The 16,252-nt window shown below is 37.6% G+C and overlaps 1 protein-coding gene across 1 annotated transcript; it reads left to right on the top strand.

The window, feature by feature from the left end:
* The first annotated feature begins 9,749 nt into the window (after positions 1 to 9,749).
* LOC148845424 (glutathione transferase GST 23-like) lies at positions 9,750 to 11,212 on the top strand. Its single transcript, XM_088955564.1, has 2 exons — positions 9,750 to 10,064; positions 10,684 to 11,212. Exons 1-2 carry the CDS (start codon positions 9,750 to 9,752, stop codon positions 11,035 to 11,037), a joined length of 669 nt encoding a protein of 222 aa, XP_088811690.1. The 3' UTR covers positions 11,038 to 11,212.
* Positions 11,213 to 16,252: the final 5,040 nt, after the last annotated feature.

The following is a 16,252-nucleotide window of genomic DNA, read 5'->3' as shown; positions in this document are numbered from 1 at the left end:
TACCGACCCGGTGACCTACCTCTGGTGCCAACCTAGGGACCTGTCTTTAGCACATGGTGACTTGCCTTTGGTGCCGACCTGGTGACCCACCTCTGGTGCCGACATGGCGACCTGCCTCTAGTGCCAACCTAGCGATCTACCTCTAGTGCCGACCTGGCGACCTGCCTCTAACACTGACCTGGCGACCTGGCAACCTGCCTCTAGCACCGACCTGGCGACTTGCCTCTGGTACCGACCTGGCGACCTACCTCTAGTGCTGACCTAGCAACTTGACTCTAGCGCCGACCTGGCGACCTGCCTCTGGAACCGACCTGGCGACCTGCCTCTGGTGCCGACTTGGTGACCTACCTCTAGCGTTGACTTGGTGACCTGTCTCTAGTGCCGACCTGGCAACCTGCCTCTAGCGCCGACCTGGCGACCTGCCTCTTGTACCGACCTGGCAACCTGCCTCTAGCGCCGACTTGGCGACCTGCCTCTAGCGTCGACCTAGCGACCTGCCTCTGGTGCCGACTTGGCAACCTACCTCTAGTGCCAACCTGGTAACCTGCCTCTAGCGCCGACCTGGCAACCAACCTCTAGCGCCGACCTGGCAACCTGCCTCTAACACCGACCTGGCAACCTGCCTCTAGCGCCAACCAAGCGACCTGCCTCTGGTGCCGACTTGGCAACCTACCTCTAGCGCTGACTTGGTGACCTACCTCTAGTGTCGACCTTGTAACCTGCCTCTAGCGCCAACCTAGCGACCTGCCACTGGCACCGACCTGGCAACCTGCCTCTAACACCGACCTAGAGACCCGCCTCTAGCGCCGACCTGGAGACCTGCCTCCACCGCCGACTTAGTAGAAACCTAGCCAGGGACCTCTTCCATGACTCATGGCGGCTAGCAGCAGCTCGTCCAGGGCCGACCTATGGTACCTCGTCAATATCGGCTGAAGCGACCACCCTCGAAGGCTTGTCAACCTGAATGAGGTTCAAGTGGCAACCTACGAGACGTGCTCGTCATCGATTTTTCCATGCATCCCATCACTCCCAGGTCTCTCGGAGGTCAACTCTCACACCGAATGTTTTGGGAGAAACCGAGTAAGGCACAAAGATTGGCTTATGTGCACGATTACCTCCGAGGACGTCGAAGGTAGTTAGGCACGTCCTCCCGGAGATCCCGGATGTGTTGTGTGATGCTCACGCCAAACAATGCCTATATAAACACCTTACCTCCAACTTCAGGGGGGCACAATTTTTAGTTTTGGTAGCTCTCCAGCTCTCTCACATTTAGTTATTTTAAAATCTCTGATTCTCTAACTTAAAAATCAGAGTGCCCACCCCGGGTAAAGCAACTCGGGCACTCTGACACTGTTTCCTTGCAGGTCACATCAGAGCCACCTCTCCAACTCGTCACCATTAAACTAGGCATCAGAGCCACATTTCCAACTCGTCACCATTCAGATAGCATCAAAGCCACCTCTCCAGCTCATCACCATTCAGCTAGGCATCAGAGCCACCTCTCCAGCTTGTCACCGTTCAGCCAGGCATCAGAACCACCTCTCCAGCTCCTTATCATTCAGCTTGGCGTCTAAGCCAAATTCCAAGTAGGAACCTTTCAGGTAGGCATCCAAGTCACCTTCTAAGTAGAAACCATTCAGCTAGGCATGCAAGCCACCTTCCAGGTAGGGATTATTCAGCTAGACATCTGAGTCACTAGTAAGCCTGGAGCTGCCAAAATGCACTTCATCATTGGTAAATAGAGGTTGTTGCTGGTTATAAAATGCAAACCGCCGTAGGTAAAGTTCACTGTCGTCGCCGGTTGTCGTGAATCGCCATCAATCGTGGCTGCCACAAGTCATGAGTCGGGGTATGAGGACTGAGAGGAGGGAAGGGTTAGAATGAAATTGAATGCCTTTGATTCTAACCCTAAAGGCCTAATTTGTAAGAGTTTTTTTTTGTTTTTATTATTTTTTTAAATCAATGAAAATGAAATTCGTAACCCGCAAATCGCTACCCGAGTCGAACAGTTTAGCAGTTTGACCGCCCGGGTCAGCGGTTTTCTGACATACTCTTTGGGTATGTTGCAAGGACATGGGGGAATATTTGATAAATGAAGTTGAGGCGTGGGGTGCTCTTGAAACTCACAGAATCGGGGAGAGGTTTCTGGGCTTGAAGATCATAATCGAAGGTGATTCTAAACATTATTATAAATAGTCTTTGTGGTAGGATTGATATTCGGCCCGTGGATATATGGTCAGCTCTATCATCCAAGATTGTCTAGTCTAGCGTTGCGCCAGTGTTGCAAAACCGATGTCTCCTACGTTCATGACTTCAATTCAGGGAAGCAATTAAACTTTGCAGCGGACAGGTTGCCTAATTTGGGGCATGAGTTAAATTTTTCGGGATCCAATCTATTAGATTTTAAGTTGTTGTATGTATGCTTCTTCGATGCATTTACCAGGCATCATTCTTCTTTAAGACTATGCTTGGCTTGAAGGAAAAGGTAGGGAAAGGAAAAAAAATGATGAGAAACCTATACAAGGTTTGTAAAGTAAAGGTTTCCCTTCCTTTCCCTATTTTTTCCTTCAAACCAAACACAGTCTATAAGTGTTCTTTTGTAGCATAATTATAATTCTTTGGCTAAGCAAGCTTGGTTGAAAAGATTTGTTAGTTTTGGAATGGTGGAATAATTTGGATAGAGGAAATAATTTGGCAGGCCCAAGGGCTCGTGAAAAGAGCAGTTTCATTCTTCGGTGCCTCCCCCCTTCCACTATCATTGAGCGAGCATCAAAGAAAAAATCATGCAGTGATCCAAACTCAAGTCTTGATAACAAGAAAATTTGCTGTTGAAATAGCTCAAGAGAGGGTGCTATTAAGATAAATTTTGATACTTCACAGAATGATAATATTTTTGTTTGATTGTTTGCATTGCCAGAAACCATTTTGGGGTTGTCCTTTATTCCATAGGCTTGAATTTGATTAATGTTGTTGAAGCTTAGGCTATGTAAGAAATTCATAATGTTGCTCTAAATTTCAGGAATCATGCCATCAGTATCGAAGGGGACTCACTCCTTGTGATCTCATGTATTAAGAAGCAAATTGGAGTTTCATGGAGATTGAAACAGTGTATATTGGATAAATAACAAGTTGAAGGGTAGTCCTATTGCATCATTTTCTACAGGTACTCAAGTGCCCCAAAACACAATATTATGGCATTGTGTCCCATAATATATAATCAAGGTGGACTTAATTCAATTTATGTGACTTAGAATCTGAGCAGCTCAATGTCCAAACTATTCTTCAGTGGCATAAATTCAATCTGTCCAATTTCAGTGGATATGCCTTCCAGCGTAAATGGATTATTGCATTTGTTATGTGCTTTTCAATCTTTCTAGACTTCCATTGTATATGTTCAATTCAGCTGAAGAATTATTATCGTCTTAACAAAGCAAATTCCAATTCGTTGCTAAAAGATTCTAGCTTTTGTGATGAATTATATTTGATGTCGGCAAACAAAACTGGAGCAACGAGCACCACGGCACAAAGGAAACCTCGTGGTGTATGGGCTCCACCACAGACTCAGTTGTACGAGCCCTATGCCAGACCTAGTGACACCGAGTTCATCGATCAATCCTACCGCGCTTCAGTCATGAACCGGATGGAAATGACTATATATAATGTATGGGCCTGATCTTATCTATTCCGTTATTAGATAGGGTTTGCTTTTAAATTTATGGAAATGATCTAGTTTTAGTCAGGGTTTAAGGATTTATCCTATCTGAATCAATCCAAAAAACTAGCTTTCATTTGCCTGAGTTGGGTCAATCTTATGGAATCCGCTTTGAACCAACTTTGCCTGAAAATAAATTTTAAAAAATTGAGGATATGAAGATTTGAACCCAAACCACTCGATCATGGTTTCACTTGACTAATGAATCATAAATGACAAATTTTTTAAACAAACAAGTTAGTATTTTTTTTAGGGATGTGGGATAAAAGAAAGAATAGGTTCTACAGGTAGACCTTGAAATTGTTCTTAAAAGGCTAGGTTTCAGTTCCAAAAATCTTGAACTGACCTCTACAGGTAGGTAACCGAATTGAACCAACCCATGCTCAATCCAAATTTCTCATATACATATGTTAAATTCATAGGAAAAATTTTCAAGTTCAGCCGGATGCCCGTGTTCTCAAAGTATTAGCATTGTTTTTGCTTCCAAGTGATCCCGTTTAGTGATAGATACATTAGGGTTCACGCTGTTTATTCAATCTGACAGCTACATCCTTAAAACGGAGCCAATTGGATTAATTGATAAGGTCTTTGGCAGGTTGTAGTGGAGACTTGGGTTCAAGTCTCACTAATAATAGAATTGGGAGGTTATGGGTAGGAGGCGGTCTACCTAGTTAGAACCTAGTTTAGCGTAATTCTTTTCTATTAGAGTTAGCTAGGGTTGGATTTGAGTTGAGACGAGCCAAATACCAATTTATTCAAACTCAGCTCACCAAAAAGATACGGTGCTTCAATACATCAAAAAGATAATCACGAATATATCTTTCCAAATAATTTCAAATAACAGGTCTTAAGGTCATTCAATTTCTGTTTGAATCAACCATGATTAAATTGATCCAAATCAGAAGGACCCATCCTATGCAAGAAGTTCACAAATACGAAACTTTCAAGCACTTTGTAGGATTTGAATATTTTCAAGTTTCGACTCAACCATCTATGCTTTAGTTTACTTAAGACAAGAAGAAATTCCAAACCATAATTTCAGTAAAGGTAAAATATGATTGAACCATACCCTCAGTCATGAGCAAAACCATAAGGTTGTTAACCAAATGGAAGGCTTAAATATAATTCATTAGTTTATGAACTCAACCCTGAGATCAAGATAAAGAAGTTCATGGCAAAAGATGTTAAGAGTCAGTTGTTTTGAGTGAAGCAAAGTAGTTACTCCAATGGCATTATTTTTGTTAACACAGATGGTCTGTGCATGAATTGGTATGGATAACCAATAAGCCCTTTTACATGAGGGATTCTCTTCTCCTACCATACTTGTGTGATTAATACATTTAGACTCTATTACCTACCTAAACAACAAAACAAAAAAAGCATGATTTGTTCATTAAACTCTAGAATCAGTAACAATAGGAAGTGCAAAATCGAGATCTAACATCAGAAATAGAAACACAATTTTGGAAACCAGGTGGTGTTACAGTGTTAGAAAATCATCAACTGGACTAAAAAATCCTCTAAGCCTCTTGTTTAAGCTGCATGTACACTATGCACATGGTGCATATGGCCATCTGACCATGTCATCCCATTTGTCAACCTCTTGTTTAAGGATTTATTAGCAACTATCAAAACCTTAGGTCACACTCAATAGCACATAAACTGACCAACGAATTCTAGAATTTTTACTTTTCAGAGGTTAGTTGGAAAAAAAATATGATTTAGAGGTCAAGGATGTAAATCTTGTGGGAGTAGAAGGTTTAATCTTTGTAGATCTATGAGTCTGTGCTAAGCTTTATCTGGCTATTCATTACTGCGAGTATTCTCAATGCTATTATCCGAGTATGAGGTTTAGGTCATTAAACTGGTTTAGGTTTGGAACATTAAATGTATAAAAGTTCAAATAAACGAATCTAGCTAAAACAGATTCACCAAGCCTTGTTCATTGATTTCAGCATCATTAAATATAAACTGTAAAATCTTTTTCAGTTCAGCATGGCTATTGCATGCTTCTCTGTTTTGTTTCAGGTTATGCATGTTGTAGGACCATAGACCAGAACTTTGAGAGATACAAATACAATAAAATTTGTTTCAATGTTCCTAGGTTAGTATATATAATCTGATATATCACATACAACCTATAAATGTTAAATTCCCAATGTAGAGGAAGAGGCTAGCGGGGTTTATGACTACATGGATCATGTTCAGACCTTCTCAACAGTAGAAGTAGAAGCTCAATTGGATGGTTATCTGTTATTTGAATGGTTTTAGATAAAGGAAGCTGATGAATATAATATTAAGAAAAAGATAACTGATGCAGATTTCTGCATGTTCAATTCAATGAATACCAACAGATATCAAGTAGGTTTTCTAGATTTCAGCAATAAATAATCACATATACTTACAAAAGAGTTTTAGAATAGAAGAAAAGAGAAAACAAGAGAGAATAGGTTATAGGTTTTAAGTTAGTGCCACGATCTCTTTTGATTAATTGATATAAAGAAGGGGAAGATTACACAGAAGCATATCAAAAAGAACAAGTGTTCAACTATGATATTGGAAATACAAGATGCTGGAAAACTTGCAACCAATCAACCGGTATCATAGAATTGGTAGCCAATACTTTGGTTATTTATTAAAGGCATGTCTTTCCAGCCCACAAATAAAAGAAAAACAGGCCCAGTAAATAGCACGAAACAAACTATAATAAAGAATGGACAAACAAGCCCAAAACCATTCCCCAACACACACATACACACTCCATCATGTATTCTTTTTCCTTTTTGGAGGAATGGTTTTCTCCTATCATATGTTTGTTCTTTCAATAATCGAGGTCTAAAATTGTTGAAGAATCTCCGAAGAAATCTTATATGAGACTGTATCAGACTAGACTGAAAGAGAGAGAGAAAGTGAATTTTGAAATTGTGTGTTTTGAATTGTGCTTCTTAATCGCACCCGATTGAATCGTGACCGTTGATCTGATCAATGGTGATCAACAGCCAGCATCGCACCAAAACCAAAACCACCCTTCGCGAGCCATGCGATGCGAGCAAAGTGCACCTCTAAAGAGCCTCATTGCGCCGCACACATGTGCGCGTGCGTTACACGGTATCAAACCACCATACTCTCCTCTACTATTTCTAAAGAGTGTAAATCAGCTCCTATTAAAATATTAAAACAAAGCTTATAATTTTCCAATGTAGGACAAGTTCAAAATTGGGTTTTGTAAGAAAAAAGTTAATTTTTCAATCAAGTTTGTAAGTGCAATTTCTCATGTAATTGACCAATCAAACCCATTAAATTTAATCTCTTATGAGATTAAAATCCCACAAAAACTCTGATGGGGTATAACACTCCTAACAATCAATACAAAAGCAAGATTTAACTTTTAAAACAAAATGCCTGAAATATGACCTAATCCAACGACTTCAACCATGCACTCCCATAATTGCTAAAATAAATCAACAGGAAAAAAGAGTTGTAATATCTTAAACAAACCCCACAAATCCAAACTAACAAATTTTCTATAAAAAATGAACAACAACCATACAGAGAAGTACCGAATCAAGCTCAACTCACAACAATCAAAATAAATCAATACAACCTACAAAGAAACAAAAATAGAGAATAATCATAGGATTGAAAAAAGAATAGTCGGCATTTAATGGTTCTCCTGAGAAGATAAGAAGGAATACATGAATTGAAATTAAACTTACCAGCTCGAAGCATGTGAGGACTAATGGCTCATCCATTGTAGAAGATATGACAGAGCCAAACTCAACGTATCTAGCTTGCAAGAGATCAAAAACAAATAAAAATATTCTAAAAAAAAGCCGAGATTTGATGGAGGGGAGAACACAATAGTTTTAAGCGAAGAAATTAGGGTTCTATCATGGTCGCTTCCAGTGAATGGTTCTTGGTAGACTAACAGGAGACGTGCATTGCCAAAGAGGAGAATGGGTGTGGGAAGAAATTGGTATCCACGCGCCAATTTTTGTTGCATAATTTCTCCATTGAAGTTAATTCTAAACCACTGATGTTGAAGTGAAATCAATGGATAAAAATAAATTGCTGATATAATGGCTTTTAAAGGTGATTTAAACGGCGATTTAATAAATGCCACTTAAAAACCATATATTTAGAGGCAATTTAAATATATTTTTAACGGCGTTTTAATAATTGCCACTTAAAATGTATGTAATGGCATTTTTAATAAACGCCATTAAAGATAATATATAGTGGCGATTATATAAATGCCATTAACAAAAACGCCATTAAAGCCTCACTTTCTTTTAGTGATATAAGATTCACGAGTCTCACAAGTTGAGTTTTATTAGGTTCAAGTTTGGATCGATTAGCAAACGGGCTTATATATTCACTCAAAGCTTAATTTAGACCAAGTTAAATTGAGCTTTTCACAAATCAAACTCAAATAACTTGTAAAAAGCTCAGCTCGTGATCTATAGAAAAAAATCATTCAATTAATATTATTAAAAAAGTTGCAATCTTTAACTCAATACAGTTGGCTGACCAAAAAAAAAAAACTCAATCCAGTCTTATCTCAATTGTCACAACAAGAATGCCACCAACAGCATAATACTATTTTATCATACTACGATGAATTTCCTACGGTTTTTTTTTTTTTTATGGATTTCCGTAGTAGCATAATATACTTCGATCGAATTCGTTTGCAGTTAGGGCTGTTAATGGATTAGATCCAATCCAATCCAATAAATATCCTTGATTTCCAATCTGAATCCAAATTATGGAAATCTAATCCGATGCATTTGCAATAAAATGGATATTAGATTATGCCAACAGTAATGTATTTTCTGTACAAAACATTTCATTTGGCTTTTTATACTCGTAGGAAATAGGACCCACTTAAATAATTAATAAAATAATGTAAATAAGATATTAGTCTCAGTGGAAGCCATCTAAGAAAATCAATGGTAATGATTCATGTGTTCTTCTATCAATTGCTAGCTTAATTAGTTAGATTATTCCACCACGTTCAATTAGAGTTCGGATCACCTACCAATAAAACACGTTTCAACCCTCTATCAATATGGCAGGTTCCATTTTTATAGTGGATTCCAATCTCATGGCGAGACGTGCGGTGTTAGATCAAGTTGATAGAGGGTTATAACATGTTTTGTTGATAAAAGATCCTAATAACTCATTCAATTAGTCGAGAATTAATACTGATGACTTCCTACTGCGTAATTAACATTGGATTGGATTTATATTGAATCTAACTTGTTACCAACCCATTCCAGTTCCATATTGTAATTGTTTATTGGGTATGGTCCAATCCCAATCCAATAAACAACAACATATTATGCAGATCCAATTTAATTGAATTGGATTCAATTGGACCCAATCCAGATCTAAACTCCATTTAATTTATAGCCCAATTTGCAACCTTAGTTGAAATTGGCCTTGACCTAGCCAGGCTTGGCCCATTACAACTCATTAATTTGAATCTCCTTCAATGAAGGATCATGAGGAAGAGGGAGGGAAATTGAGTCGGGATCCCCTGCACATGTTTTGAGATGTGCAGTGTCAGATCATGTTAGTAGGTTTTTGGAATATGTTTTGTTGGCAGGAGATCCAATTCAAGGAAATCTTATCCTCTAGAAAGGGGATGACTGGAACTGATCCCAACAAACGATATCAACGAGCTATCCAAATAAGCCATTGAAACTGTACATCAGGAACATCTCACCATGAAAGACAAGAGAAATGTTTCCAATGTATGAATGTAATGACTTATTAGGATCAATTCCACTCTCTAGAAAGTATGTGACATACTGAAATCACTGTTTTGTAATACGATAATTTTCTTTTGATATGTCGACATGATGCGGAATTCATGGTCACTTTCAATAACAAAAGTCTAATAAAGAAGCCATGAGTGATTTCCATGAAATTGTGAGAAAGTTGACAAATCCATTAGAAATTTCAGTTCAGACCACAACTATCGCTATATATATGTAGGCCGTGTTGGCCACAAAATTATTAATAAACAGCAAAAATGGCTACAGACCAAGTAACGTTGCTAGGGATGTGGGCTAGCCCATTGTCTCTTAGAATTGAATGGGCCTTGAAAATCAAAGGTATCCACTACGAATACATTGATGAAGATCTGGATAACAAGAGCCAACGCCTTCTCACCTGTAACCCTGTCCACAAGAAGGTTCCGGTGCTTGTGCATGCCGGAAAACCCATCGCAGAATCCCTCGTCATACTCGAATACATCGACGAAACATGGAGTCACAATCGTATATTGCCTGAAGATCCTTACGAAAGAGCAATGGCTCGTTTCTGGGCTAAATTTGCCGATGATAAGGTAAGAAGTCATTTCATCGAGCACATTGCACACACTTACCAATAAACAGATCAACTACTTTATTTTGATTCACTAAGAGAGTTTTTAATCAGTCAATTTCTCTAGATGTAGTCAGTAGTTAAATGTCCGATTCAGTAAAATTATCATTTATAGTGATTGTTATGGGCTTATGGGAGTGGATTATTTTCAAAATTATCTGTTAATATGTGTTCTTACATTCTTCAACCGTCTTCAACATATGAATTATAATTTTATTTATTATTTTTACTATATAGAAACATTTCATTATATTCCTAGTAAAAAATACAGAGAAATCCATATATTGACATTAAGGGGAACACTTCTAGCTACAATTTTTGGAGTAAAATAATATACTTTCATGAAATTTCCATCAATGCAAAAGATTCTTACCTCTAATAATACTTACTACAAGAGTATTTAGAAAAATAGGTTGGCTTAGCCTTGTCCTCAAATATAATTAACATTTTATCTGAAAATTAAATAATTTATTTATTAATTACTAATTTTTTGTGATATTTGTTTCATTACATGCATCATTAAATTGATAAGTCTGATATTATGTTAAGTCTGTGGAAGATTTTTCTTTAGAAAATTTCAGCCAATTGCTCTGATAATACAATTTTTGCACTTCTTCTTAGTGCAAGAAAATGCTAAAATTGAAGCCATAGAGAACCTGAAAACCCTAGAAAAAATACCCAGAGAAAGCAAGTTCTTCGGAGGCGATGCAATTGGTTTCTTGGATATTGTTTTTGGTTGGATGGCTTACTGGGTTCCTCTTTTGGAAGAGATTACCGGAATAATATTGGTTGGAGAGGATTCACTGCCTTCTCTGAAAGAGTGGTTCAAAAATTTTCTGGATGTTCCTTCAGTGAAAGAGCTCCTACCTCCAAGAGAAAAACTACTTCATCATCTTCAAACTTTCCGTCAAAAGTTAATTACTTCATCATCTTAAAATATCTGAGTTGTTTACCCAAGCATCTCTATATGTATCAATCATTCACTTATAAGAAAGAAGAAGAAGAAGAAGAAGAAGAAGAAGAAATGCTCATTTATTTGTATTTTGATTCATGATTATACCTGTATGTAACTATATTTGGGAGTTTGTAATAAGAGATCAACCAAAACAATGAGGCCTTAATGGTTGATCACTTGATTGGGTTTATATTTTATGTTTGCTAGGAATGACCCCCGTATTATGTACGGGACCATTAATCTGAAATTCTGAATTATTTTAATTTTTAAATTATTTATATTAGACATTTAGGATAGGATTTATATTTCATTTAAGAGACTAACCATGTTTTATCTAGAAAATGACCTCACACTAAGGGGCAACTACAGTATCATTTAATTTGAAATTTATTATTTAACTATAAAAAATTAATATGTGTTTTACATCTTTGTAATTGACAATCTATTCTGACCTACTTTGTTTGAAAATCACTATTAATTTATGTTGTTTTAATATGACTAAAGAGATTAAATGAGGTCTTATTTGTAAGCAGTAACCCACTTTAATTGGTATTTACTATTTATTTGATAGATTTATTTTCAAAAGCCAAATTAGGTTATATTTCCAAAAAAAGTTAAATCCAATTTGCAATTAATAAACTATTTCATCTAAAAGAATGTAACTACACCATTTGTATAAATTGATTAGTCATTTTTATGAATTTCATTTATTTTTATTTTTATCCATTTAATATTTTGAATATTTTTAAGTTAAATTATTTGCTTAATTGTTACTTTTGAAATGGTTGTGTTTGAATAAATTTCAGTTATTACCATAACATTTGGAATGACCACTTTTTAGGGATTAGGATGCTACCAAGGTTCAAAGTATTGATACAGGCTAATAAGCCAGTAGGGCATATCGGTCTATATCAGTATTTTTATTTTTAAGTTTTATTTATTTTCTTTTCAAATTTGGTTCAGAGAGGTCGGTTTAAGGCCCAGCTACCCTATGAACCATGGTTCAACCCAATACAACCCCTGGAGGGGCGTATTAGAAAGCCATCAGCATGATACATATCGGCCAATACTTTGAACCTTGGATGCTATGTGTGCGAATTTTAAGAGAGTGAAGTTATCACGTTTTTGTGAGTGAATAGACTTTTTTAAGAATGAGAATTTATTCTCTTCTAAGCTTCTATTTATTAAAATTTTACAATGCTACGTGTCTAAAGAGTGGGGGTTGTTGTTTGAAGAAGCCTCAGTGTTATTTCAATATTTTTGGTGTAGAATTAACAGTTAATTAATTAATTCAGTTGGACATAAAACTGAATTATATATGCACTACAGATTACTGGGGTTGAGCTCCTTTTCATTATGATTTTCTTCCCTTGTATAAAATAAAATACTGCAAAATTTATAGCCTTACTCTTATAATATATTGTAATAAAATCCGACCATTAATTTATATGTGAAAATTTTGACTGGCTCAAGTAAACAAAAGGAACTTGTGGTATAGTTTCATTTAACCTAGCTAGTCAAAATATTAACTTGGTAAAATCAGCATTAAGTTCGGGTATATATAGTCAAAGAAAAATAAATTAATTGCATTCATATTCATCCAGATTCCAGAAGGTATGTTCCTTTCAAACAATAAGGTGTTAACAACGAAATTAAAATGTTTATTATGGCCTGAGAAATATTTTGTATCCAAATCAGGAAAAAAAAGTAGGATAGGTCTGTTAGTGTTATATGGTCCCAATAATCAAGCAGGAAGGCGTCAACTTTGGGACAATTTATATGATCTCACTAATTGGAATTCTTTAGCTATTGTAGAGCTCAGATTTCCTACTCACTTTTCTTGCTCATTCCTTATCCGCCCTGAATTGCTCTTATTCCATAATAGAGATGTGTGGTTCTAATTCACGGCGGGTAGGGAGTGGGTAGGAAAAGTGAGTAGAAAATCCCAAATGATTATTGTATGTTTTATTGGTGATTTTAACTGTGTGAATTCTGGAAAAGAGAAGAAAGGAAGTCGTCCGAGATTTTAGAAATATGCTTGATATGTGTGATTCATGGATATGGACTTGAAGCAACGAGTCCATATCTCCTACCAACAAAACATGTTCCAACCCCCTACCAACATGACCTGACATCACACATCTCATTCATGTTGGATCCCAATTTTATGGTAGGTCCCAGTTTCATGGTGAAATGTGCAGTCTTAGATGAAGTTAGTAGGGGGTTGGAACATGTTTCGTTGGTAGGAGATCCCAACTCTGAAGTGACATGGACCTAGGAAGATAGCTTCCAAGAGGAAATATTAGACAAATGGGCCTAGTTGGGGTAGCATTCTTTCAGGTTTGAAGGTGGCCTGGAGTTGGGTCCATTAAACTTTATTTTCAAAAGAGACTACTCTAATGTTGTTAGATATCTTTTGGAGACAAACTCGAATTGGGAACTGCTCCTCCTTACAGAGTGCTTCTCTCACACTGATCTTACAGCCACATCTAATCATGTATTGGAACATCTCCCATGAATAATAACATACAAATATGGGAGATGTTCTCGATGTACAGCTGGTATATGTTGTGAGGTCAGTGTGAGGAGAAAAAGGATCCGGACTCAGTTCAATTCATATATACTATGCTGCAGTCAGTGCAGTGTTCAGTATAGATGGGTCAAGCTGCCGATGACAAGTGTGCAGTGTTCATCTGGTTGAAGAGAGCATATTCTTTGCAGTGGTGTTTACTTGGGTCAAGCTGCCGATGACAAGTGCCTACTTAAGTTTAACTTGGCCAAAGATAGACATATTGCCAGAAAAAAGTACGTAGATTTGCGCTCAGCCAAAAAGCAAGCATCCACACATTGACCTTAAGCCAGCCCCAACTTGGAGGATTCCACTTTGCTTGAGGTTGGTTTCTTTTGTCACCTTGCCGATTCTCAATACACGGCAGAGATTTGGTGTGGGACGTTATTGGGGGCTGATTTGAACTCTTTGCCGATAATCTTTGTAAACCTTTCAAAACGATTTCTCTCTCTCTCTCATGCCTTTGCCTTACATCCCATGATACAACTTCCCCAAATCCTTTGAAATAGCCTCTTTGTATATCTACAGGTATAAGGTTGCATACATCTGTCCCTCCCCAACTCCATATAGACGAAAATTTCTAGATTGCCTTTTTTTATATTCTAAGATACCTTCGTTCCTGCAAAATGCCAAACGGCTGGTTTTTAAGGTCTCCTGCTGGTTGTAGTGTAGGCTTGGGATCGAATCCAGGAGCAAAGAAGCAGAAATCTATTATAAGATCAACAATCGAGAAGAATACACAGTTATACATTCACAATCTCACTCACAGAAAAAACCCTAAATCCTAAATACACCCCAAGTCTCTTAACTTCTCTCACAAGATAAATACTAAATACTAAGATATAGAAGAGAGGAACCCACTCACCCCCCAAAAAAATACATAACCTTTTATATTCAGGTCGGATCCATAAGCTAAATATGAAGCCAAAAGCCCATACCCCAACCAGAAAGGGTTAAGAAAGCGAGTCACAAACAAATTCAATGTACAACCATAACAAGTCATAAAATAATCAACAAGACAACCAATACAGCCTTGCATTTTACATCTTTGCTAGCAGGTAACAGGAAATTATCATCCAAATGAGTAACTTTTTTCCCTTTATATGCACAAAAATGGCGCAGAGTTCTATATTTTGACTTGTGCAGCTCAAAAGAAGACTAACACAGTGAGATTGATTTCCACTTTTTTTTCTTAAAGACTTTTGCAATGTCAAGTCATTGGCAAGCCTCCTGATACAGTTCCTTGGACCTTACTCGACTGGGAGGAACCCAGTTGAGATAATCAATGCATTTCAATCTACTTCCAGAAGAACTGAGATTTCAATTCTTCTACTTCATCTCTCCAAGGTTCAGGATCATGAGTAGAAAAGAGAGAAATCTTCCCCATCTTGATTCTCTAGAAAGTATATATGCATGTCCACATACAGAAAACACTACTATAATTTGAATTGATAACATGGTCAGTTGCAACAAGTTCAACAAGAAAGCCATGAGTCATTTCCAGGAAACTGTGACAAAGTAAAAATAGATCAACATATTAGACAAGTATCTACCTACCAATACAAAACTGAGAAACAGAGAAAATGGCCAGAGACCAAGTAACGTTGCTAGGGATGTGGGCAAGCCCTTGAGCTCTAAGAATCGAATGGGCCTTGAAAAACAAGAGCCAACGCCTTCTCACCTGTAACCACAAGAAGATTACAGTGCTTGTGCATGCCGAAAATACGTGGTGGGCACGGATTGGCTTTTTTGCCCTCTACCTCATTTAACACTAGCAGAGGGGCCCTGCACGTTATAGGGGCTCACTCATAAACTGTCAGGCTCAACCTCAATTTGAATTAGAGACTCTTGATCTCAAGTTTGTCTCGAGTCAAAAACTTGGAAGTTCAAGCTCGACTACCTTTGATTGAAAAAAGTCTCTCAAGCAGCCAAGGTCTCCCTCAATTGCCGAGGTGTCAAACTGAGGTCTTCTTCAGCTGCTGAAATGTCTTGCTGAAGTTTCCCTAACAGACAAGGTGTCTAAGGTCTCCCTCAGTTGACAAAGTGCCAAGCTGAGGTATTCCTCAATTGTTGAGGTGCTGAGCCAAAATCCCCCTTAATGACCGAGGTGCCAAGCCGAGGTCTCCCTCATCACGTACACATTTCAGCTTATATATTCTACCAACAAATTTTGGAATGAAGATAATGTTAATTATAATCATTGTGATTTGAGCTTTGTGTTTATTATTAAATTGTTATTTAATTTAATGATATTATTAAAGTCTTAAAATGATATTAATAAAGTCTGTGGAAGATTTTTCTTTAATACCTCCCTAAGAGCTTAATTGTGAACTCTGGTATCAGAGTTCTGATTGAAAAAGTACACAACTTTCACCTTGATTGTGAACTCTGGTATCAGAGATTTTAGAAATATATGCTCGATGGGTGGCTGTCGATAACCGAATGAATATTGGTCCAATCCGATCTGGTCCAGTATGACTTCATTCTAGTTCATCTTTTTAGGACTTTGGTTTTAATGGAGGAAGCAGGTCTCAAGTCATCCAATGAAAATTAGAGGCACTAGGAGTGTCACCATTTGATGCTGAGGGAGGCCAGCGGAGATATTGTTGGACTTTTTCAGCTTGGA

The sequence above is a fragment of the Nelumbo lutea genome, chromosome 7, assembly GCF_056320005.1.
Source record: "Nelumbo lutea isolate HS-2025 chromosome 7, American lotus-T2T, whole genome shotgun sequence".
NCBI lineage: Eukaryota > Viridiplantae > Streptophyta > Magnoliopsida > Proteales > Nelumbonaceae > Nelumbo > Nelumbo lutea.
The sequence above is the reverse complement of the archived record's forward strand: the minus strand, read 5'-3'. Positions and strand labels throughout refer to the sequence as shown.

What these genes read in the sequence shown, in the direction of transcription:
- LOC148845424 (XM_088955564.1), top strand. Translation starts at nt 9,750, where the DNA reads ATGGCTACAGACCAAGTAACGTTGCTAGGGATGTGGGCTAGCCCATTG. An exon ending in CTAAATTTGCCGATGATAAG is followed by an intron (nt 10,065 to 10,683) that starts GTAAGAAGTCAT and finishes AGAAAATTTCAG; the next exon opens with CCAATTGCTCTGATAATACA.